The sequence below is a fragment of the Pungitius pungitius genome, chromosome 5 (assembly GCF_949316345.1).
Source record: "Pungitius pungitius chromosome 5, fPunPun2.1, whole genome shotgun sequence".
Taxonomy (NCBI): Eukaryota; Metazoa; Chordata; class Actinopteri; order Perciformes; family Gasterosteidae; genus Pungitius; species Pungitius pungitius.
The window spans coordinates 3,105,638-3,127,656 of record NC_084904.1 but is presented as its reverse complement, the minus strand read 5'-3'; the positions used below and the strand labels follow the sequence as shown (position 1 = coordinate 3,127,656).

The window sequence follows — 22,019 nt, the reverse complement described above, 5'->3', positions numbered from 1 at the left end:
CCTGGTCTTGTGCCCTCCTTGTCCACTTCTTCCAGGTCTTGTGCCCTCCTTGTTCACTTCCTCCAGGTCTTGTGCCCTCCTTGTCCACTTCCTCCAGGTCTTGTGCCCTCCTTGTCCACTTCTTCCAGGTCTTGTGCCCTCCTTGTCCACTTCTTCGTCCTCTTCCACCCGACTTTACATTGTAATCATTGTCACGGTTTATTGTGATCACAAACCGCACAAGTGTTGCGCCGGTTTCCATGACAACATTGAGCGTAACCAAGGTCGTGATCCTGTATCCTCTGCGTACACGAGCAGAGGCGGGAACCAGATGTTCTTCGTGTGGAGAGGAGACGGAGACTTTGACGTTTGAGCTATAGCCGACTGGTAAAAGCACAGAATTGGTACTTGGTTAGCGTTTTTTTAAAACGTTTACCCCTCATTGTTCAGGGGCGCGTTCTGTATCCATGAAAAAGCTCGAACTCCTTCGTTAGAATTTACTTGTTAGTTAACATGCAATAAGACACAGTTTGAGAATACATTTTTTTAATGTTTACTGGAAAACCTTGTTGTGCTCATCAGTAGTTTTTAGCATCATCAGGTGAATAATTTGTGTGACCTCGAGGTTGCAGTGAGTTTGATCTGAATCGTGCAGCAACATGAAATTTACCAAATCAGCGCGCTTATTGCATTAGATGCAATTAGCTGTACACAAGCATATTTAATTCCTATTATTATTTGTGCCATTTCTAATGTGTCATACCTGCCGGCGGGGCTGAAATTATTCAGACCTAAAGTTACTCCAAATAAGTGTTGTGCGCTCGTGAATACAGAAAGAGGCATCTGTCTCTGCTGCAGATTCGTTAGATGGCAAACTTCTGATGCACAGCCATGTCTGCCGCGACCTCTCGCGCGCGCGCACCCATGTGGCCTTCGGATGCGCGCACACGTGGACGGCGGAACGACGCTGACGTCAGATCGGAGTTGTCAGTCGCGTTCGTCGGGTCGTGTCCATCTGCTTATAAGTGAGGAGTCTGCCGGGACAGCGGACACACATCCACCAAGGCGGAGGAACGTAGCGGAGCGAACATCCCCAAACCAGCCGCGATGCCTCACTCCTTGTTCCCCCTGTGCGTCCTGGGACTCCTCGCCATCTCATCCGCCTGTTACATCCAGAACTGCCCCCGTGGAGGGAAACGAGCGCTCCCCGAGACCGGCATCAGACAGGTGAGCACGGTTATTAGTTCCATCTTTGGTGTCCTCTGCTTGCACTTTTCGTTTATCATCGTGGAAATCTTTAAGTTGAAAATGTGTGTTTGAGCCTATTCTAATGTCCTTTAAGTTGCCGGGTAAGGAAAATGCAAAGAATAAATTGAAGAAAATTGTGTGTATGAAATATGAGAAATGGCTTAAGAATTTTACGAGTTTTTCTTTTGATAAAATGATTTGGGTTCAAATGCGTAAAGAACCGTTAATATCAGGGAAAAAAACATTGGAATGGACCATCTTAAAAGTAATTCACCAAAGCAACATGGAAGAAAAACAAAAAGTTGTGTAGTAAATCTACTTTATACACTATCATTTTTCAATCTTAAATCTTTAATTCCATGTATGTTTGCACATACATGGAATTTGTCTCACATTGCTCTCAGATTTACAAATAGCAACAGCAATATAAAATAATTAACAACTACAAAATAGAACACATAGGCATAAACATTTACTGATATGTATAATATAAATATGAAATGTGCAGCAGAAAAATAACTAAAATGACAATATTCCAGCAATAATTCATCTAATTTAATATTTAAATGACTCAAATTCTCCTCCAGTGCATGTCTTGTGGCCCCGGAGACAGGGGCCGCTGCTTCGGCCCCAGTATCTGCTGCGGGGAGGGCCTCGGCTGCCTGCTGGGCTCCTCGGAAATGGCTAACTGCGTGGATGAGACCTACCTGCTCACCCCGTGCCAGGCGGGAGAGAGGCCCTGTGGATCCAACGGAGGTCGCTGTGCCGCTTCGGGGCTCTGCTGTAACTCGGGTACAATCCGGTTTCACAGCGTTTAAGTGCAGAATGTCATGAATTACGGTTACACAGCTTTAATAAAGTCCCGGTCTCCGTTCTCAGAGAGCTGTGCGGTGGACCCTGAGTGTCTTGGTCAGATCGAGGCCTCTGATCAGGCCCGCGGCTCAGCAGGGAGCTCGGCTGCAGAGTTGCTGCTGCGCCTGCTGCACGTGGCCACCAGGGGGCAGGCTGAGCACTGATGCTCTCTCTGTGGAGCCTCCCCCCCTGCCTTCCCTGGGCCCCTGCAACAGAAGGAAGATCATACCACCCCGTTCCACCACAAGCCTTGAAATTTGAGCCATGAATCTATGTTATGCCAAAAAAACGTCCTCTCTTAACCCCTGCTGCCATGATGTGTGTGTGTGTCTCTAAAGTCAGTGAGAGCAAGGCCTATCTTTCAATTAAGTCATTTTCTGTTTCCATCCACATCCTAATGGAGACGGAGATTGCTTATGAAAAGTAGATTTCATATTCGCTGTTGAATGTATATACTGTAAACACAACTGTAATTTGAGAGGATGAAACACACTTCAAAGCTCCATTTAAAATTTGAATGATAGCAGAAAACTCTGTAAATAAGTCAGATTTGAGGTTACAGACATCCATGTGAAACAGCTCAATGTCGATTCTAAAGCAGTTCATTCTATTGTAGTTGACATATTATTGTTCATTTAAAATAGAAACAATACAGAATATCAATACAAAAAAACCCTACGGTCTTTTCATTATTCCCACGTTTAACATAATTACACCTCTAACCGACATTCATTACTTACTTTCCCATTTTCCTCTATTAATGTCCATGAAATGAATTTAGCAGATGTCACTTGAAACCTCACATATCTCGGCCGTGTGTCAACGTGTTGAGTAATTGAATGAAGGAGGATTCTGATTGTCACGTTTCTTTGTGCGGTGATTGAAAGGTGTTGTGTCTGCCCGTTTAACGTTTAACCGTGGACCTGTTATGACTCACGCACTACCTGTATGGCGCTTCAGCAGGGCTTGATCTTGATGTTTATTCAAATCTTTTAAACCTCACTGATGCATCGCATGACACCTTGTCCGTGTTGCGTGAATGATGCATATTGTAAATCTGTATTGATTTACATGATTCATTAGACCTCACCTATTTTGAGCCCTGAATGGAACTTTGACTTTTTCCTCAGCTTAGTTAATGTTGCCTAATGTTCCTAAATTCTTATTTTCTATTTCCAAAAAACTGATCAGATACTTTATATTGTCATGTTGCCAATGCATTTGATAATACACAATACTCCACTGGCCTATTTTAAATAATTAAACAAATGCTCCAGATTTACCGGAATTTAAAAAAAGGGTATAAATAAAATGTAGTATAGTTACTCTTAAGGTTTGCAGGCTTTATGCAGAATCCCGTATCTGGTGTTGCACGTTCAAAAAATGAAATGCAAACAAAGCCCCCCCCCCCCCCCCCGTACTTCCCCGAACACTCAAGTCGTCAGCCTGTCAGCCTCGCTGCCAGCAGAAGTTCCCCACTTCAATAATTAAATGATGTTGTTTGCACTTGAGTTGTGCAACACGCATACCTGAGCACAGCGGGAATGTGACAGTTGGTTGTGTACCCCGAGCTGCGGTTTCACTGTAACGTCCTGTCGACTGATCCGCATCTCATCTCAGAGCAAAGTCTTTATTTGTCAATTCCTGCAAATGTCCGAGTTTCTTTGTCCTCGTCTGTGAATCTTTTGCTGAGCGCTTCCCTCTGCAGCGAGGTCAGAGGTCACGGCCATCTGCAGAGGAAGGGTCCCTCACAAATGCATTAGACACATACTAATTTGTCACAAGTCTTTGACATTCCTTTTTTCCCGATGTCTAAGGACAGATGACTTGAAATAACTTTCCATTTGACATTCATCCAGTGTTCCTTTGCTCTTAATTGTTTAAACTGCGTATCGGACCTTTTCAGGACTGTGGGTGTGGCCTTAGTCATGAATTTGTTCTAAATCAATCAATGTTTAAAGATGAAGCCACAAAAGAGTAGCAATTAAACCTGCTGGAACCTGTCAGAGCGCCCCGTTGTGTGTGTGTGTGTGTGTGTGTGTGTGTGTGTGTTCAGTGACAGTATTTATAAGGCAAGTACAGACTCTTTCTCATCATTTTCTGTCATCATGGAGCTGAAACTTCCACTTGTGATCCTCTGCCTCTGTGCTTTGGCCATCACTTCAACTGAAGGTAAGTGGGTGACGATGTTAAAACCAAGACAGCGCTCCTTTTATCAGTATTTATCTGAATATAAGTTATGCTTTTAAATAAGTTGATTTTTCTATACATGGGAGGATGTCGAGGTATGGTAAGACTGTAAAGGCTTGTAAACATTTCTGTGTTCACATTAACGTGGAAAGTTTAAATCCGCACGCGTTCACTGAACTCATCGATGCTACTTTTCAGTTTTACAAACTTTATTTTAAACCAATCACATTGAGAGTGAAGCCCGAACCCCAAATATCGTACGGTGCCCTTGAGAAAAAGGTGAACTACTGGAATCGTTAAAGGGTAACAAGCAGGTCCTTTGTGGTGGCACTGCACCCCGAAAACACATCTAGGAATACATCTTTACAGTCAATTGACCTATTCTATGTTATTTTATCCTTCTTCAATCCTTTTAATGTATCTTTATCCCAAATTGCAGCCGCCATCCCAAGATGCTGCATCAAAACAAAAAAATTCATCTCTCCGAAAATACTAGTGAGGGTCCAGCGGTGGTACATGCAGCACGGCAGCGACGCCTGTGACATCCCTGCACTGGTGTGAGTGATAAATTGATGATAAGTTGATGGTTTTTTTGCAGGAGTTATCATAAGAAAGTGTTTTCTTCCCTTGTGGGTTCACAGACTGCATGTGAAGGACCTGAGGACGCCCGTATGTGCTCATCCCAAAGTGGAGGCATTCCTGAATCATCTGCACCGGCGGAGGGAAAAGATCATGCAGAAAAGAGCTTTCTGAAAAGCCGTCATTTTGGGTCCTTCTTTTAATTGATTAGGATCATTGATATGATCCATTACATTTATCCAAAGTTACTTTTCAAAACAAGATTTTAACTACAAAAGCATCAGTTCATAAAATGTGATGCCGTGTTATGGATTACTCTACAGCATGTGAAGTGATTGACTACAACATTAACATTGCTTTATTCTGCCTTATGGGGACTTTTCACTCAGTGTATATTTCAGCGTTATTCTTTTGTATAATAAAGGTGTTATTCTTCTTTGATCCGATTCATGTTTGTGTCCCTGCTTGTAAAATAGCTCATACATGAGACTTGTTTAGGCTTTTTTAAGTGAGTGATATTCTTAAAAAACACAGACACACTACTGGCTGGCTTTTTGATGCACTTTTCATGTCTTTAGAAAAAACCAGCAGCAAAATGAAATCATCAGAATGCTGATGCTGCGCTTAGTATTCTGCAGCACGTCCAACGCACAATAGTGAGGGATTTATTTTTTGTCTGTTGTGGCTCAGCGTACGACACATTTCAGGTTTGGCATTTGACCCAGAGCAACGTCTCACGCAGCTTTTGGACTGAGAAAGCTTCCCAATGCAAGTCATGGGAAGCTATGTGGATGACGTTTGTTCACAGTGGCACCGGTAATCTCCCCTGGTTGTCAATATTGAGCTAATAATCAGTCTTGGAGCCAAGTCCACACGCTTGTGTGAATTACTCATCCCTTTACAATGGCAAAAAGCCCCTCAAGCTAATTGCGTAAACCTCCCTTTTGTCTCACAAGCCGATTTTCTCACATGTGTCCACCCAAGTGAGAGCAGGTTTGTTCTTGTCTATTACCAAACCAGTACAAGTGGAATTTCCTTCATCGGATGAATCCAAATTGTCCAAAAGCCAATCGGCTGCAGGACATTAGCTACTGTTTGAGATAATGGCTTCAGATGGGAACGCTGCAAAATTTACTTAGACACATAAGCATGTCACAGCTGTGCGGTGCTGGACTGCTGCCGGCAGCACATCTGTGATGGTTTTGAGACTTTGATTCCCCAGCTTGTCACTAAGGTTTGGATACGTCTCATCTTGCCTCAAAGGGCAAACATAAATCACAAAAGGATAATCAGCAAAAGATCTTTTTGTGTTGATAAGACATAATCGTTTATAATTTCAATGTCTGGCGGAAAACAAGGAGTCAAATAACCTCCAAGCGAGGGAGACTATGACGGCGCAGACTTGCTTAAACAATCAAAGCACTGGAGAGTAAAGCCGAGGTAGAAAGTTGTCCTTGTGAATGAAGATGTTTTCTTTTCCACAGGTGTGATGCAACATTGCCTTCTAGTGGAGACACACATATGGATTAAACCTGGAGTGTTATGAAGTAGAGCAACAACTGGTGATGCACGTTGACTGCTGACTCCTCCTGTTTTCTCTTCATGCAAAGTCTCCCATGTGTGTCTGGGGATGTGCTTTGCATGGCTATCAATCCGTGCCTGGGAGAGGAGTTGACGTGTTGTTTGTTATATTGTGACCTTGTCACGTGCAGAGGATGCTTTTACTGTGAAAGAGGAGACGGAAGAAGAGGGAGGAGGAAGTGAGGTTCGAAGTTAACGTAAAGTTGCTGCCACCTGGGTGCAGAAGCGGAGCGGTGTTTGTTGTTTTGGTATTATCGTGATTTTTTTTATTGGTGCACCATAAACCCTCGGCTGCAATATATATCGCATCTCCTGTACTTAGATATTAACTAAATGAAAGATAAAGCATGCCTACTCAACCAAAAAATCAACCAAAACCGGACAGACGTTTTTAATTGCAGTCCAGACAACACGCCGGCACCACAGCTAATAACTTATTAGAATAAAGTTTGCACATGGACACTAGTGAGAAGAAAGAAAGAAGAAGAAGAAGACACTAGTGAGCATCGAGGTTGATATCCGCTGTCATGCAAACATCTGTTTTTTTCCTTGTTTTTTTTTGGGTGGGACAACCAGGAAGTAGTGTAGCCCCCCGCGCATGCGCCGTCTGTAGTAGTAGTAGTGAAACGTCTCCCGGCAGGTGTCTTCACATCATCTGACGATGTCCTCCGACTCTGGTCCCGAAACCGCTCAGCACTCCGGGCTGCTGAAGTTTTACTCTGCCTTGTTTTACGCCGGGAGTTCGTTCGTCATCACGGTGGTGAATAAAACGGTGCTGACGAGCTTCAGGTAACGTTGTGTGACGTCATCGGCCGGGGTCACCGGAGGGGGGGGGGGGGGGCTTTGCGGGGTTTCCTTACGCTGTGTTATTAGAAGGAGCATTAGCATGATGGGATATCCTTCTTAAATGATTTAAAGTAAATGTTGCCTCGTTATGCAGAACAATGCTACTAATGTACACGCGTCAGGCTAATGTGCACGTTACGTCACTGCTTAAGGTGGACGTTACTTAAGGTGGAGCTAATTGAACTAACTTAACTTACTTTAAATACTTCATCCGCAAGCTAACTTTTTAACAGTTTTATATTGATACATTTTTCGAGAATGAATGGTTTAAATATAAGTGATGGCTTCAGATAAATGTTGTGGGGTGAAAATAATATGGAAATAAAATAACATCAAATCATCAAGTCATTAGTGGATCACACAAAGTCTGTTTGGTTTCTCAGATTTCCCTCCTACATGTGTCTTGCAATCGGCCAGGTAAGTTGTCCAGATATGGATGTTTCTTGATGTGTGTGTCATCTCACGTGCACACACACACTTCACTGTAACTTGTGTGTGTGTAACTGGTGGATTTCAGATGCTCGCCACACTTGTTGTTCTTTATGCTGCCAAAATGAGCAAAAGAGTCCAGTTTCAAGACTTGGACCGAAGTATTCCCTTTAAAGTAAGCTGTGCTTCATTTATTCAAATAAGATATCAACATATCTTAATCTTTCTTTAATTGCATTCAATGTGTTTATATTGCCCCGCCCCCCCTCCTCCTTTTATTTTCTATACAGATTTTCCCACTTCCTTTGCTTTTTGTTGGGAACCATATAACAGGACTGGCAAGCACCAAAAAACTCAGGTTCTAATAAAGCAGATTTACTCCTTAAGTCTGCCTATCCTTATTTGTTTGGTTTTCCTAAAAGAAAGGTTTTTTTTTTTTTTTTTACAGTTTACCCATGTTTACAGTACTTCGGAAATTCACCATTTTGATGACTATGATATTGGAAGTATATATATTAAGGTAAGGCATATCTCTGATTTTATATTTTGCTGCATTGAAACAATTTATCGTGTAACAATTGTGACACAGTCGGTCTGAAAGTGCTGTAACAGGAAACAAGTCGAACGAAACAAGATTGGAGCTTTGGGACTTATTACCTGAATGTTCGAGGGCTCTTTTTTTTGCCAGAAAAACCTTCCCAAAACGCCTTGTGTACAGTGTGGTGACCATAGTCCTTGGTGCCCTGGTTGCTGCCAGGTATGGACTATTTAAATGTCAAAGAAACAAAATGCTGGAATGCTTTGAGAACATCACGTGAGAACCGACACACATTTGTTCTTCCTCCTCTCTAGCTCAGACCTGGCCTTTGATCTGGAGGCTTACGCCTTCATCCTGCTCAACGACGCCTTCACTGCGGCGGGCGGCGTGTACACCAAGAAGAAACTTGGCGCTGAGGTAACCTTCCCTGCAGGGTCTGTCCAAAACGGAGACCACAGGCGCAGTGTAACTTACCGTTCAGTCTGCACTCTGTGTAGCCCGTGGTTCACTGCATTATCTGATTTTGAACAGCAACAAAGGATGTAGAGCTCGTATGTCTAACTCAAATGTCAAGTCAAATGTGATTTATTATTTTATAATATTGTGATGCTAAACATGCGGTAAAAGTAACCGTATACGTGTGCCGTTCCACATTGAGGTGTCTAATATATTCCTGTTTGTGTTTTGTTAAGGGCCTTGGGAAGTATGGTGTCTTATTTTACAATGCGCTAATCATTGTCATACCCACTTTTTTGGCAAGTGCATTAACTGGAGATTTACACAAGGTAGAGGCGGTTACTCTGATCCCGCATGTCATCGCATCTCTGGGTGTCTTTTTCCTGCCTGACCGGCTTCTGTCTTTCGATTCACAGGCCGTCACATTTGAGGACTGGGTTGAGGGCACTTTTGTTTTTTGTTTCCTCATGTCCTGCTTCATGGGGTACGTCAGTTACTGTCACAAGTTTGTGGCAACTCAAGGAAAACATCACAAAAGAACCCGTACTGCCGTAACTCTCACATTACTGCCTTGTCTTGTTTTTCAGGTTTGTGCTGATGTATTCCATAGTCCTGTGCAGCTACTATAACTCGGCACTCACTACCACAGTAGTGGGGGCAATAAAGGTATGAACACGCCGATCACAGTACCACCATGGGACGCCCTTGCGCCCTTGCGGCTGCACACTACCCCCCCCCCCACCCATGTTGGGTTAAACATGTAAAAACCATGGACTAAAAATGCAATGTAAGTCGCTTTGGATGAAATGCGTCCGCTAAGAGACATGTCATGTAATGGGCCATGCTTCTAGAGGTAACTCGTGTGTGGACGTGGACGTATTTGTGCCGTATTTTCCTCCACAACTTTGTGCGTCCCTCGACTGGCAAACCGACGTTGGCAAAGATCTGCGCGTCCTAATAGTCCGCCCATCACGGCTTGTAGAAGTGGTCATATTTACGTAGTCCTTCATTAGTCATAGTCCCATTTTTCTTTCTGCCAACAACATAATCACTAACCTGCATAATCATTGTTTTACTTTATTCTAAGAATGTTGCAGTAGCGTACATTGGCATCTTTGTGGGTGGCGACTACCTGTTCTCTTGGACCAACTTCCTAGGCCTCAGCATATGGTAAGAATTTTTTTTTCCATTCCAGTTTATCTTTTTCATTTTTGATTGTTTCAATCTGCCGTTACAAGCTGTGCGCGGCTACAACCGAAAACTCTGAGAGGAGTTTGATGTGACAAAGTCATCGAACACAGGCACAAGGCCTAAAAAAGATTTCCGTAAATTAACACTTCTTTCTGTTTACATTTGTAGTCTAGATTTGAATTCCATTTCCAAGCCACATTCAAAACTTTGCAACTACGAACTCACTGCTTTTGTCGTTTGCAGCATGTCAGGCGGGCTAATGTACTCGTATCTCACCTTTATCGACAAACCGCCTGCAAGCAAGACAGAAGAATCCCCACAGCTGAAGATTGAGACGTAGGAGCTTCAACTGGGACGTCCTCTGCAAACTAAATGGACGATGTTTTGTCCCTCACCATTCGGTGGCATCGATGCTCCACATTGGAGCGTGGTGATCGTTTTTTACACTTTTATTTTTGAGACAGATGAGACTGCACTTGTACAGCACTGCTGACCATTCAAAGCGATTTTAACGCTAAGTCATCGTTTGCCATGCGAGTTGCCGCCCGCATCGGAGCGATGCAACAGTCAACGCAACTTTGATTTCAATTTTAAATCATGACTTAATAAATTCAGAAGACGTTATGAGTCAGATCTGGTGAATGTTTATTGAAAACCAACAATTGTGTAACAGTGTTGACAGCCGCGCAGAGAGATCTTACCTTGTAAAATGTGTAATTAAATGACTACCAAGCAAGCAGGGTCACTCTACATGTCATAAACATGAAAACTGTTGGGGGATGTTAGCGGAGGGGAAAACTGAAAACTAAAATCGAACTTCAGCTTTCCCGTAAATTGTGCACACTCGATATTCTAACATAATGTTTATTTATATATATATATATTAAATGCCATAATCTTCTCAAACCACAAAAACTATGGGTTAAAAAAAATGCTCGAAAATATACTATAATTGGGTCAAAAAAATAAATCATTTGGCGTTTTGATTATCCACATTTCACTAGCCTTCCAGTTTCACCGTAAATCCACAAGTCAATTGTCAAAGAGCCAGAGTGAAAGGGCAGTTATGAGAGGCTTCATACAGTGTTGAAAGATGTAGTGTTGCTTAAAAAAAGAAAAAAAGTACAAAGAAAAGTATATCACCCTGCGCTACAAAAAAACAACAATACAACCAATTTATCTTTTAGTGCATTGCAAGCTTAATCCAGGATCTGAGGGTGTAAGTGCTAAATAAACGGCTTGTTTAAATGTACATGATTTACTTTCAAATTTTCAATGGTTTCATAACTTAAGTCTTTGTTCTTAATGTTCGCCAAAACGAGCAAAAGACCAACAAAAATGTTAGGAATAAAGAAATAAAATAAGTTGAATATAATTTAAGGTTTTAAAACCAGATGTCATGGAGGCTCCACACACACACACACCAAAGTGGTGATGTGCTGGTCTCACATCTTTTAATATAAAAGGTGGTTAACGTCATCCCGTTTTAAACTGTCCCATCTTGTCGAAAGCAACTTATTCTGCGCGTTTTTACCAACAATTTTGGTACATAGATGGAAAACCGCTCAATTACTGACCGAAATCTGTAAGAGATTACAGCTGCCTGGAGGTGAACTTTCCCTCTGCGCCACTGGCTCCGTCATACAGATGCCATTATGGGAATATCATGATTCAAGTGGTGAAGCTTGGGATCGTCTCAGGGAGCTTCTGCTTCACAGGCCCTCTGGATTAGGCTTGCAATGATCACCTCTCATTCACACATTAAAAAAAACAACAACAACCCAGAAGCACAAAGTCACACACGCCGCAACAATCGAGCTCTCGTCTCCTTTCAATCCGCCTCGGCTTAAAGTTCCTCTCAGTCCACTTCGTCCGCCACCGCCCGTCGTGGTCGTGGCAGTGAAATTGTGCGTTATGCCGCTGGAGGTGAAACCCTGGAGCATGAGAGGCCATCCGGACAGTTGGAATGCCACTTTAAACATTTCCTATGTTTGACCGCACCCTGTAGCACCCTCCCCATCAGAGCTTAATCCATATACACGTCAGTCGTACACTCTCAATACACTCTACAAAAATCTGTTACCCATCAAAGTGCAAACACATAATCGGTACGCTTTTCTTTGCCTTTAGAAGACATTCGAATAAAAAGACATTCTTCATATAGTCAAATCTACAATTATAGCAGCCTAACAAAAGGATAAAATGGAAGCTGAATAAGGTGCTTTAGCTTGTGCCTTCCTGGTGCTGTGGGGGCGGGGGAAACTGACGTCGTGCAGAACACTGATCTCAGGCCAATTCAGCGTGCTCTCAAAAGTCCGGTTTCACAACTCGATGGTAGAAAACTAAACTAGTCATGGATCTGCGTCGATGAACACTTTCTAGCCACAGCACACACACTGCAGGAAGGCGAGGTTGGGCATGGACACGAGAGGGAGGCTGCTCAGGGAGACAGGTTGTTTGCCAGCTCGATGAGTGCCAGAGCACCGTGGAGACGCTCCCGTTGCTCCTGGAGGCGGCGCTTGGCGGCTCCTCCGTGGCCGCCCTTCTCCTCGTCGGCCTTCTCCTTGTCCTCCTCCTCCTCGTCGGACTGGAGGAACTCCATGGGATCCTGCTGCTCCTGGTCCTCTGACCGGGCCTTCACCTTGGGGGGGATGGTGGTGGTGGTGGTGGTGGGTGCACGCTGCTCACGGGTCTGCCAGTACCTGCAAGGAACGACGGCAGTGTGTGAACATTAGAAAGGATTAATTACCGCTACTAGTTCTATTATTGGGGGTACCTGGAAAAGCGCTATAAAAAAACGTAGCAGTATAAAGTATTATTAGCACTGTTCCCGCTCTATAGACGACAACTCATCGCTGCACTTTGTATTCACTCACTTTGCCAGCCACTCGGCCACGGCCTTGTTATCCACGGACTGAGCCGTCCCCTGGCCCTCCTTCGGTTCCTCTCTCTTCAGGCGGGAGAACGGGTGCTTGGGACAGTGGCGGTTGGCGTGGGTGAACCGATTGCCACATCCTGCGGGAGGGGGGGCAGGTATGACCAAAATGCAGTGAGGCCACGTCATTTCTGTGATTTTAGAATACCCGAGATACAGATGACAACCTCCTTGTTGTCGTTAATCACCCCCCCCCCCCCCCCCCCAAAAAAAAATTATTGCGCAAATTGTAACGCCCGCACATCAGTTATACAGCGGAAAGCATCACTTGAAGTTTATCGGGTACTTTCCAAAATGCTTCAATTTACACAGCCGGCTAAAAGCGCCAGACCAACTCAGCCACGTTGTCATGCCACTGGAAAGTACCTTAAAGTGAACTGACACCACGTACCTTTCTCTGAGCAGACAAAGGGCTTCTCCCCAGTGTGCAGCCGCTGGTGCGTCTTCAGCTGACCACTCTGGACAAACGCCTTCCCACAATTGGGGTAGTCACACAGGTAGGGCCTCTCTCCTGTGGAGGGAGGGTGGGGGGGGGGGGGGAACTGTTCAGTATGTTCATAATTTTACAGTGTACACACTGCCACGAATACACACACACACACACGATCACGCCTGCTTCTGAGAGAATACAGAGTCAAGGCACACCTCCCTCCTCTCCGCCTCACCTGTGTGTGTCCTCTTGTGAGCCTGAAGCGACTTCTCTCTGGGAAACACTCGGTTGCAGATGTTGCAGCGAATTCGGCTGGACGAGGTCTCTCCCTCGTTTATGAGCTCTCGGACCGTGTCAGCCCGAGGACGTCCTCTGCGGATGCCATCCTGACAGAGAGAGAGAGAATGGGCTCTTTAACTTTTTGTAACTTTGGACCATGGCTTAAGTGTACCCTGGAAGTGTTCAATATCACACGGAACAGCATCCGTAGAGCATACGTCGTATGGAGAATATTGGCATACTATAATAAATGTACATGGGCATACTTTAACCTTGCACATCAAGGTCACACTACTTCAAACCCATCTGCTGCACTAAATAAACCAAGCTCTTTCCGGAAAGACACGGACGAGGTGAAGATACAACACATTAGTTTATACGTGTTTTTGACCATTCGATTGAGTGCAGCCCTACCCTTCAATCCTAACTGCGGTCGTCCGACTATTCTTCCCTATGTCCTTCAATTAAATTCTAAAAATCTTTTAATGTATTTTTTATCCTTTAACATAATTGTAAATCTCCATGCTTTATGTTTGGATATGTTTAATGGTTTTATGTGAAGCACTTTGAATCGCCTTGTTATACAAATAAAAATTGCCATGCCTAAAGAAATGTTCAGTTAACGGTGTTAGTTTAGCCAGCTTATGGTGTTTCATACAGAGCACATTTCATTCAGAATATCCGAGGCTGGGCAAACGTGTCCATTAGGAGACATTCACGTTCACATCCGGTTGTACTTTTGGCGCGCGGCTAGACGTCATGTACAGCAACTCATACAGCAGCTGCTCCAGAACCCGGAAGTAACTGGGGTTTAAAAACCACCGTGTCACACCCTATTGCGCGGGCGATTTTTTTTTTAAATGACTGAACTGTTTTGGTTCTTTTTAACAATTTGGAAGGGTTTTGTGTTTTCGTTTTTTTTTTTTTAAAGATGCCAAAAACAATCCCGCATGCGCTCTTTTGTTCCCGAAGCTCGCTATTAACATGTGCAACACCATGCGCCATACCAACACGTTTCACTCGCACACGTTACAGCTACGGCAAGCTGAACGTACCCTGATCTGCTCGGCCGTAGGCTCCGTGTCCGCCTCCTGGGCCGTCTGGGTGCCGGTCGGTGACGAAGCCCCGCTCAATGATCCCGGGCTCAGAGTCACATTGTGGGCGTTCTCCCCCCATTTCCACGGGTACACCATGAAGTCGCTGAAGCCGGGACTCGTCGGCGTCAGGGCCTCCGCCTTCCTGGGCTTGATCGGCGTGGTCTTAATAACGGACACCAAAACTCTTTTGGGTGAATCGTTGCAGAAAATAACGTTCGGCTGCTTCTTGTCGGCCATCTTATGAATGTTAAAAAATTCCGCCAAAAACTGTAAGAATTCAATCTGATTGATGATTTTAAAAAAAGAGTAGAAGTCATAAAAAGATCCCCTTTTCAGTCAGGAGTGAATACGACCTTCATTTCCAAAAAGGCTCGGATTGTTATTGTACAAAAGTATCCGCGAGAGGTACAGTTCGATATGAAGATGATGATGATAAGTTTCCTCCTTGTCGCAGCAGGTCGCCCGCACTGACCTGTGAGCGCCCACAGGAACCTCGTCCCGCGTTGCAAAATCGCGCCCGAGCAGTTGACTGGCCAATCGGTGGCAGGGATCCGATCCGACGTGTCAGAATTAACCAATGGCAACAGCCACATGACTCCGCCCTGCAGTCCCGCCAGCCAATGGGTAGGGCGAAGAGTGATCCAAACTCAGTGATTTATCAAGGCACGTCCATCCAATGAGGTTTAAACAATCGACGCGCGCTCTCGCAAACTGACATCCAGATTAGCCAATGACAATGCGCCGAGGTCGTGGGCGGGCGCGGCCCAGCCAATGAGAGTAAAGGGCGGTTAATTTTTTTTCATTGCGTAGGAGCAGATGGTCCTTTCCCGCGCTGAGGAGTCTGTTTATGTTATTACATTTCTGGTCAATTTAAAGGGAAAGGAAACGGTGGCCCAGAGGCGCCAAAGCTACGTAGTCATTTAAGGGCGGACACGCTTGAACAAAAGGTGTACTGTGTGCACGAAAAGGAAAATCGAAACTTATTTGAAAACGTGTTAGTGTTTAATTTTAGTACAACGTTTCAATTTAACACTAGCTTTTCTCTTTTCAACAATATTACAAAATTAAGCATTTGGGGGATATTGTCATAAAATGTGTTTATCTGAAGGAAATTCAAGACTTAATTGAGCCAAATATTTCCCTTTGTTGTTTGCTGGCATTGTTGGAGATATTACATCTAAATTAGCTTACTTGGAAAGGTAAAGACTCACGAAACGTGCCCATATACATGCTGTAACTGAAATTACATGAGCTTTTCCACTTGGCTTTACAGGCCTGTCCCTTTCTTTGACAGTCTATTTGTGCTTCTTATACTCGTAATCCTAAAAAGGTGATGCATATACATCCCGATGCAACTGTACAATCCATTTTTAAACATGCAATGTGTAAGATCCGAGAAGAATATTGGCTTAAAACAATAAAAAATCGAAAATGAAACCATGATTTTCTAAAGGATGTGAAGAAGCAGGCTCACCCTTTTTGCAATAAACTGAATTTGTCTATGTATTGTATTTATGGGTTGTGCTTGCTGGATTTGAGTTGCTGTGGCTTCTAACTGAGCTAAAAACGAATAAAAGTGTAGTTTTGTTGGTTTGTTGCCGGTCTGTCATTTTTCATTTTCTGGTCTCAGTAGTAAGGGTGAAATACTGCCATCTATTTCTTTGAAGCAGTTGGGATCATTGTTGGACATGGTTTATAACATACTCTGTTTATAATTAACATAAGCTATCTGATGACAAAACGAAGGGTCTAGACCACAATCATGCTGAACACTGTAAAAAGGTCTCCTAGCTGACAGAAAAATAATTAGTGATGAGGTGAGATATCATGGACATTTTTATACAGAACAGATTGATGATGACGTTGATATTTAGTGGCAATAGATCTAGAAAAAATGATCTCATGCAAGTGTAGTCGTGTACAGATGGATTGAGTATGTCTGCTTTTTGAGCATGTTTTACACTACTATTCTGCACACTTGTGGTCAAACTACAAAATGCAAGCATGCGGAGACTTTAAGTAGGTTTTAATGATGCCATGTGAATATTGTTGCAGCGACCCAGATGGTGTAATGCCAGTGAATTTATGTGGCTGAAGGAGTCAATAAATTAAAAAATGTTTATGTATAAACTTATTGCCTTATTGCCTTATTGCTCTAGTTTTGTACTAGAGGCTGTACTAATCCAAGCTGTGGTGGCACTAATAGAGTAAAAAAGTTGAGTATATGTACTTTGATAATGCTTTTTGAAGGTGATATATTCAATGTAATGGGCTATATTTTCTTTATGTCCACATGAGGCTAAGTTTCGTTATGTCAAATATTTCTCGTCATGCAAATGATAGTTTGTGATGTTTCCAAGTTTGAGCTGTTGATCGAATGTTATTGCTACAACACATGCAAACATGCATACTGTTATTTTATAAATATCCGTTGAATGTTGAATCTTTAATGCAACCTTTACTTTTCTTTGCTATACTTCACTTTACTTTAAATTGAATTCCTTTGTGACATGCTCCAAAACGGAAATGTACGGGCCACCAAACACAGCTGAGGTCAATACTTCATCAAATCCCTACCCAAATTAAATCAGGCACATTTATCAAAGTTAGTTATTTCGTGGGGCAATTTTAGTAATGTAATGCAATGTAATGCATGTCCTTTAAAAAAAAAAAGATTTAAAAAAAAGTAAAAAGTAGTAACTCGTTCGTTTTAGGCTTTTATTCTGATACATTTGATAGAAAAGGGGAAGTCTGGCCGCAGCATCGGTGCCCCTGAAGTTCGGGCAGGTTCAGCTTCAAGTTATCAGCGTCCACCGCGAGAGACGGAACAGCTGCTCCCAGCCGACAGGTACGTAAGGTGATTCCCTTTGGGAATGATTGTCAATACATTTGGTGCACAGTCGGTTACTATGAGATGAGACTGAATTTACCGGAAGGCCGATTACCACATGTTTATCTTTCATATCGCCGAGTGGTCTTAAATAGGCCCCATGGTAACGCTAAGCTAACGTTAGCCCACGACACGGCTAACTTTATGCTAGTTAGGCTACCTAGCGTCAAATTATATCTAATTTAATATACAATTAACCATATGTTTAAAAAAAACTACATGCTTGTTATTAACTCGGTCATTGTGAAATCACAGCTAATTTAGACATTGGGGTTTTCATTGTCAAACTAACGTGAACTATTGAAATTAAGCTACAGTATTCACGGTTAGTTAACGCCTAGAAATGTTTGTGATATTCTCATATTTTACAAAGGTCGTCTTTTGGGTGTAACGTTACTCCCCATAACACGATATTAACGTAAGTCATAGAATTTTTTACCTATAATTAACAAACGTTAGATTTCTTTATTTAGCTAGTTAGCAGTTAGCTAACTAGTTTTTTTGAGGAAATTGGATTTCAAGCTATTTTGATAACCGCAATGTTGGATGAGAGCTTGAGAATGTTTATCTTTTATTGATCCATTTTAATATTGATTTAAAACCCTTTGACATCAATTTGAGAATCCACCACCATGCTGGATGAGGATTTGATGTCATGACTATTGATTAGCGAACAGCCACTTGATGAGCACATGGGGCCTGGTTTTGCTTGTATTTGGTGACATTTAAAAGTGCTGTTTGTTTGGACGTTCTCTGATGGAGAACGTTACCATCGGCAGCTCCTGTTTGTAGTGTACATGAACACTGAAAATGAATCTTGTGTTTACTGTTTTAATGTCAGTTCTGAGTAATGTTTAAGGAGAGTATCGGCCTTTGAACTTTTTTCTTATTTCATTTTTTTTTTTTAAATCATCAGACACAGGCTAAAATGCTCCCGGACACATACGGGTGCGCTGTAGCGAACAGGTATGGTGACCTTCTGGATGACGATGCTGACCCTTTTGAATTGATCAACCAAGTGGGAATGGAGAATAACAAAAAGAAGCAGGACAAGGAGAAGAAAGACAAGCAGAAGAAACTTAGTCAGAAGGACAGGCGCGTTGCCTATACAACTCAGGACCCGGCTCCAGGTCAGCTAACCACTTGGACCGCATTATCGGGAACACGCAACATCCAAACTGCTGCTAGTATTTCTGGATTATAAAGCCCAGCTAATAGTGGCCAGTTTAATTTGCTTTGTCAGCTGCTGATTTCTTTCAATGTCAGCCGTCAGGTTTTCACCTGTTATCCGACGATAAAATTACTTCATGTTGATTTCATAGCACATTTGAATGCATCATTGAATTCATAACATGAGAACCTGCCATCTATGATTAGTTAAAATATACATTTATTTTTCAAGCATCTTTTGGTTGAGTTTTCAGACTCCTTCTTTTTCAGGATCAGGAAACATTTATTGCCATAATATGTCAGACATACAAAGAATTTCTATGTAATTTGTTACATAAAGAGTCTTTTCATTGGAAAGCTGTTTTCAGATCTCTTTATTTTGTCTTTCTCTATCCAATAAACTTTAAATAAGTTATTTATTATTTTTAGGTGATTTCTACTAACCGCTATGGTTTTGTAATTTGCAAAAAATGACCCAACTAAATGTCTCGCTGCCTCTTTTTCTTCTTCTAGTCCATAACCAGCAGCAGAAACGTGCACTTCCTGGATCCGTGTTGGCGAGAGGAAATGTTAGGGATGTGGCCATAGAGAGAGCTGCCCTTGGAGAGCGTTGGGCTAATAAAGAGGAGTATCCACAAGAGTTTTCCGTCTCTAGGTATGTGTTCTCATTCATGCCATGTTGGTTTCATATTCGGTGCAGAGAAACCAAACACAGAGCACTCGTGAAAAATGCATTCCTGTAAAATACTTTTACTCCCCTCAACCACAAATTTAGAGGTTCGTACGTATTTCAAAAGATAATTACTTTGGCGATTTTCCTTCACTTGAACAAAAATGAGGTGTTCATGAGCAAAGAAAGGGAACTTTTTATTTGATCAATGCAGTACAAGGTTTGGCTTCTACAGCCTTGCTTGGTTGTGGTTTGAGCCATTGGCTGATGTTTCCGAATTCCAGATTCTTCAGTAATTGACACTAATTTAATACTGTCCCCAAATTTCTGTTTTAAATCTTTCTCAACGATCGAAAGAAAAACACAATTTGGAAGCATACTTTGAACTGTTCTGTCCAGCTGTCACCGCAATCAACAGTTCCCATTTTGCTTGATCCTCAGGCCTTCCTATAACGCAGACTCTGACCTCAGAAACCGAGACGTAAACAGAGGTAGGCGAGGATCCAGAGGTGGAGGAGGATACTCTGGGAATGCTGACAACTTCAACCTGAGGGGCAAAAGAGAATTTGATCGACAAAGTGGAACGTATGGCCATTTTAGTTCATGGATAACATTTTTAAAAAGTCTTTGCCTCATATGCTGACTACTATATTCTTGACGTGCATTGCAGAGGTATCTCTCCTGAGGAAAAGAGAGGAGGCAGTGGACGCTGGAACTGGGGAAGTTTTGAAGAATCTGTAAAGTAAGTGCAGTTTCATTAACAGCATGTAAAATGAAAAAACTTCAGTATTAGTAGATTTTTTTTTTTTTAATCTCTTAGAAATGAGTCAATGGAGATGATTTCCCATTATCCCGTCAAATCGGAGGAGGCACAAACGCGTGCGGAGGGAGATGATCAGAACCGGTGAGGGATGCATGTATACATGAGCATCTTTGTTCAACATGAATGCCACATGACATGCTTGAGTCGTGGTTAATTAGTCAACAGGGCCAGTAAGAGCATCCCTTGATTGATTGATCAGGTTTTGTCCTTTTGCTAAGATTTTTTAATTTTTTTTTATTGACTGTCATTTTTGTGGATGTGTAGTTGGTTGCATGTTTGTAACAATGTCAACATTTATCTTGACATTTTAATCAAGGGTACATCAAATATGAATATATTGAAATAGTGCACTGACTGACATTGTTTATGCATTAGCACAATAGAAGACAATGGAGAAGTTATGGTTCAGGTTGCCATGGAGATGACTCTGGACGAGTGGAAGGCCCTGCAGGAGACTAGTCGTCCCAAAGCAGAGTTTAATATCCGCAAATCTGAGAACAAGATTCCCACCAAAGCAAAGGTCATCCACAAGTCAAAGCATACCGAGGTGAGAATGTGAAGCTCTTGAATCAATTCAGAAGTAAACCACAATGTCCCAATGAAAGTGGAGCTGTGTCCTCAAATCCTCACAATGTGGTCATAGTAAAAAAACTATATTGAAATAATTCATTGCTTTTAGCTTATGGAAATGCTAGGGCACGTTTAGACAGTCACTTGGCAGTACTTCCCCAAACCCACTAGTTGGCGCTCTGCCCAGAGTTTGAGAAGCGCTTCCCTCAAGGCCGTATGTAGACGTTAATAGTTTAAAACTGTAGGACCTGTCAGACATCAAACAAGTAGATATTCATCTTTACTAATAAAGGTCTTTAGGCTCATTCTGTGGACAGAGTCCCGCTTCATTTTAATGACAAAACGGTAGTAATGTCTCCAGCCAGGTCAGACCCTGCAGTGGTAGCTTTAATTGCGATTGCTTTTCAAATGAGTGCATGCTCCAGCAACAAGCAAAGTTATTTTTTTTATAATCAAGTCAAATCTTTCTGGCCGTTATGAAATCCAAACAATGTTGAAAGAATAGCTGACTGCAGCAGTAACGGTTTGTGTGGAGATGGTGACCGTGTAGACTATACATTTATCTTTAGACTGTGAAGGAGGGGATCCTGGAAGAACTGGAGGAAGGCACCTTCCTCCGCAAGTCAGTGAATGACATAACCTCCCTTCTGGACATTAACTTCGGGAGCCTTGGCCGTCCCTCCCGTGGAGGTCGGGGAAGGGGAGCAAGAGGTGGCCCGGCCAATCGCCCAGAGAGGCCCAAACCAACATGGGAGAAGGTAGGTTGCCCATCATTGGCTCACGAATGTTAATCTTTTAAACTGGAGTTTAAGTAGGAAATATCTTAACATTTTTACATACCGTAGTTACTGTAAGATGCTCACCATGACAGTTCTGCATTAGCTTGTTTACTGAAGGGATGGCATTGGTTTGGTGGATCCATTTTGCGCTGAGCCTTTTATTTTATATTTTTAAGATTGAGTGAATCCACTACAGCTGTAGCAGAATATTAAGAGCATAAATATGTTTATATAAATTGATTCTAATATCTGTTCTTCTATCAGGAGGATGGTTTGGCTCCAAACCCAGATGACCCAGAAGACTTCCCAGCACTATCAGCAGGAAAATGACCTGTTTACCTCCTGTGGGGAATAGAGGTTGCACCTCACTTGTTTCTGCCATTCTAGATTTATTTTTTTCTATTGCAGAAAATGTACTGTTCAGCCCTGGCATCCTGGAGAATAAATGCTTTTGCAAGTTTATCTTTCCCTTGGAGTCAATAATGCA

General features: G+C 42.6%; 5 protein-coding genes across 5 annotated transcripts; 4 read left to right on the top strand and 1 right to left on the bottom strand.

Moving 5' to 3' along the window:
- The first annotated feature begins 969 nt into the window (after nt 1-969).
- On the top strand, nt 970-3,183 carry avp (arginine vasopressin). The gene is made up of 3 exons (XM_062562221.1): nt 970-1,206; nt 1,815-2,019; nt 2,107-3,183. The coding sequence occupies exons 1-3, from the start codon at nt 1,087-1,089 to the stop codon at nt 2,241-2,243; spliced, it is 462 nt and encodes a 153-aa protein (XP_062418205.1). The 5' UTR covers nt 970-1,086; the 3' UTR covers nt 2,244-3,183.
- Nucleotides 3,184-4,111: 928 nt separating this feature from the next.
- Nucleotides 4,112-5,289, top strand: ccl27a (chemokine (C-C motif) ligand 27a). The gene is made up of 3 exons (XM_037482994.2): nt 4,112-4,251; nt 4,709-4,826; nt 4,911-5,289. Exons 1-3 carry the CDS (start codon nt 4,188-4,190, stop codon nt 5,020-5,022), a joined length of 294 nt encoding a protein of 97 aa, XP_037338891.1. The 5' UTR covers nt 4,112-4,187; the 3' UTR covers nt 5,023-5,289.
- Nucleotides 5,290-6,577: 1,288 nt separating this feature from the next.
- On the top strand, nt 6,578-10,443 carry slc35d2 (solute carrier family 35 member D2). Its single transcript, XM_037483309.2, has 12 exons — nt 6,578-7,218; nt 7,659-7,692; nt 7,793-7,879; nt 7,995-8,062; nt 8,153-8,224; nt 8,393-8,461; nt 8,557-8,659; nt 8,935-9,027; nt 9,115-9,182; nt 9,286-9,364; nt 9,786-9,868; nt 10,133-10,443. Exons 1-12 carry the CDS (start codon nt 7,091-7,093, stop codon nt 10,227-10,229), a joined length of 981 nt encoding a protein of 326 aa, XP_037339206.2. The 5' UTR covers nt 6,578-7,090; the 3' UTR covers nt 10,230-10,443.
- A 221-nt stretch (nt 10,444-10,664) lies between these two features.
- On the bottom strand, nt 10,665-15,219 carry znf367 (zinc finger protein 367). Its single transcript, XM_037483310.2, has 5 exons — nt 14,589-15,219; nt 13,490-13,640; nt 13,216-13,335; nt 12,766-12,904; nt 10,665-12,591 (listed from the first exon to the last, which is right to left on the bottom strand). The coding sequence occupies exons 1-5, from the start codon at nt 14,865-14,867 to the stop codon at nt 12,330-12,332; spliced, it is 951 nt and encodes a 316-aa protein (XP_037339207.2). The 5' UTR covers nt 14,868-15,219; the 3' UTR covers nt 10,665-12,329.
- Nucleotides 15,220-17,335: 2,116 nt separating this feature from the next.
- Nucleotides 17,336-21,992, top strand: LOC119225041 (intracellular hyaluronan-binding protein 4-like). Its single transcript, XM_037482653.2, has 9 exons — nt 17,336-17,478; nt 18,437-18,650; nt 19,204-19,345; nt 19,802-19,945; nt 20,031-20,102; nt 20,181-20,264; nt 20,559-20,730; nt 21,323-21,511; nt 21,797-21,992. Exons 2-9 carry the CDS (start codon nt 18,449-18,451, stop codon nt 21,860-21,862), a joined length of 1,071 nt encoding a protein of 356 aa, XP_037338550.2. The 5' UTR covers nt 17,336-17,478; nt 18,437-18,448; the 3' UTR covers nt 21,863-21,992.
- Nucleotides 21,993-22,019: the final 27 nt, after the last annotated feature.

Excerpts from the sequence above, each read along its gene's own strand:
- avp (XM_062562221.1), top strand. The coding sequence starts at position 1,087 with ATGCCTCACTCCTTGTTCCCCCTGTGCGTCCTGGGACTCCTCGCCATC. Across the intron at positions 1,207-1,814 it reads CCGAGACCGGCATCAGACAG|TGCATGTCTTGTGGCCCCGG; the intron begins GTGAGCACGGTT and ends ATTCTCCTCCAG. Across the intron at positions 2,020-2,106 it reads GGGGCTCTGCTGTAACTCGG|AGAGCTGTGCGGTGGACCCT; the intron begins GTACAATCCGGT and ends CTCCGTTCTCAG.
- ccl27a (XM_037482994.2), top strand. The coding sequence starts at position 4,188 with ATGGAGCTGAAACTTCCACTTGTGATCCTCTGCCTCTGTGCTTTGGCC. Across the intron at positions 4,252-4,708 it reads GGCCATCACTTCAACTGAAG|CCGCCATCCCAAGATGCTGC; the intron begins GTAAGTGGGTGA and ends CCCAAATTGCAG. Across the intron at positions 4,827-4,910 it reads TGTGACATCCCTGCACTGGT|ACTGCATGTGAAGGACCTGA; the intron begins GTGAGTGATAAA and ends GTGGGTTCACAG.
- slc35d2 (XM_037483309.2), top strand. The coding sequence starts at position 7,091 with ATGTCCTCCGACTCTGGTCCCGAAACCGCTCAGCACTCCGGGCTGCTG. Across the intron at positions 8,660-8,934 it reads AGAAGAAACTTGGCGCTGAG|GGCCTTGGGAAGTATGGTGT; the intron begins GTAACCTTCCCT and ends TGTTTTGTTAAG. Across the intron at positions 9,183-9,285 it reads CTCATGTCCTGCTTCATGGG|GTTTGTGCTGATGTATTCCA; the intron begins GTACGTCAGTTA and ends CTTGTTTTTCAG.
- znf367 (XM_037483310.2), bottom strand. The coding sequence starts at position 14,867 with ATGGCCGACAAGAAGCAGCCGAACGTTATTTTCTGCAACGATTCACCC. Across the intron at positions 13,641-14,588 it reads CTACGGCCGAGCAGATCAGG|GATGGCATCCGCAGAGGACG; the intron begins GTACGTTCAGCT and ends TCTCTCTGTCAG. Across the intron at positions 12,905-13,215 it reads CTTTGTCTGCTCAGAGAAAG|GATGTGGCAATCGGTTCACC; the intron begins GTACGTGGTGTC and ends CCCCTCCCGCAG.
- LOC119225041 (XM_037482653.2), top strand. The coding sequence starts at position 18,449 with ATGCTCCCGGACACATACGGGTGCGCTGTAGCGAACAGGTATGGTGAC. Across the intron at positions 19,346-19,801 it reads CAAGAGTTTTCCGTCTCTAG|GCCTTCCTATAACGCAGACT; the intron begins GTATGTGTTCTC and ends CTTGATCCTCAG. Across the intron at positions 20,731-21,322 it reads ACAAGTCAAAGCATACCGAG|ACTGTGAAGGAGGGGATCCT; the intron begins GTGAGAATGTGA and ends ATTTATCTTTAG.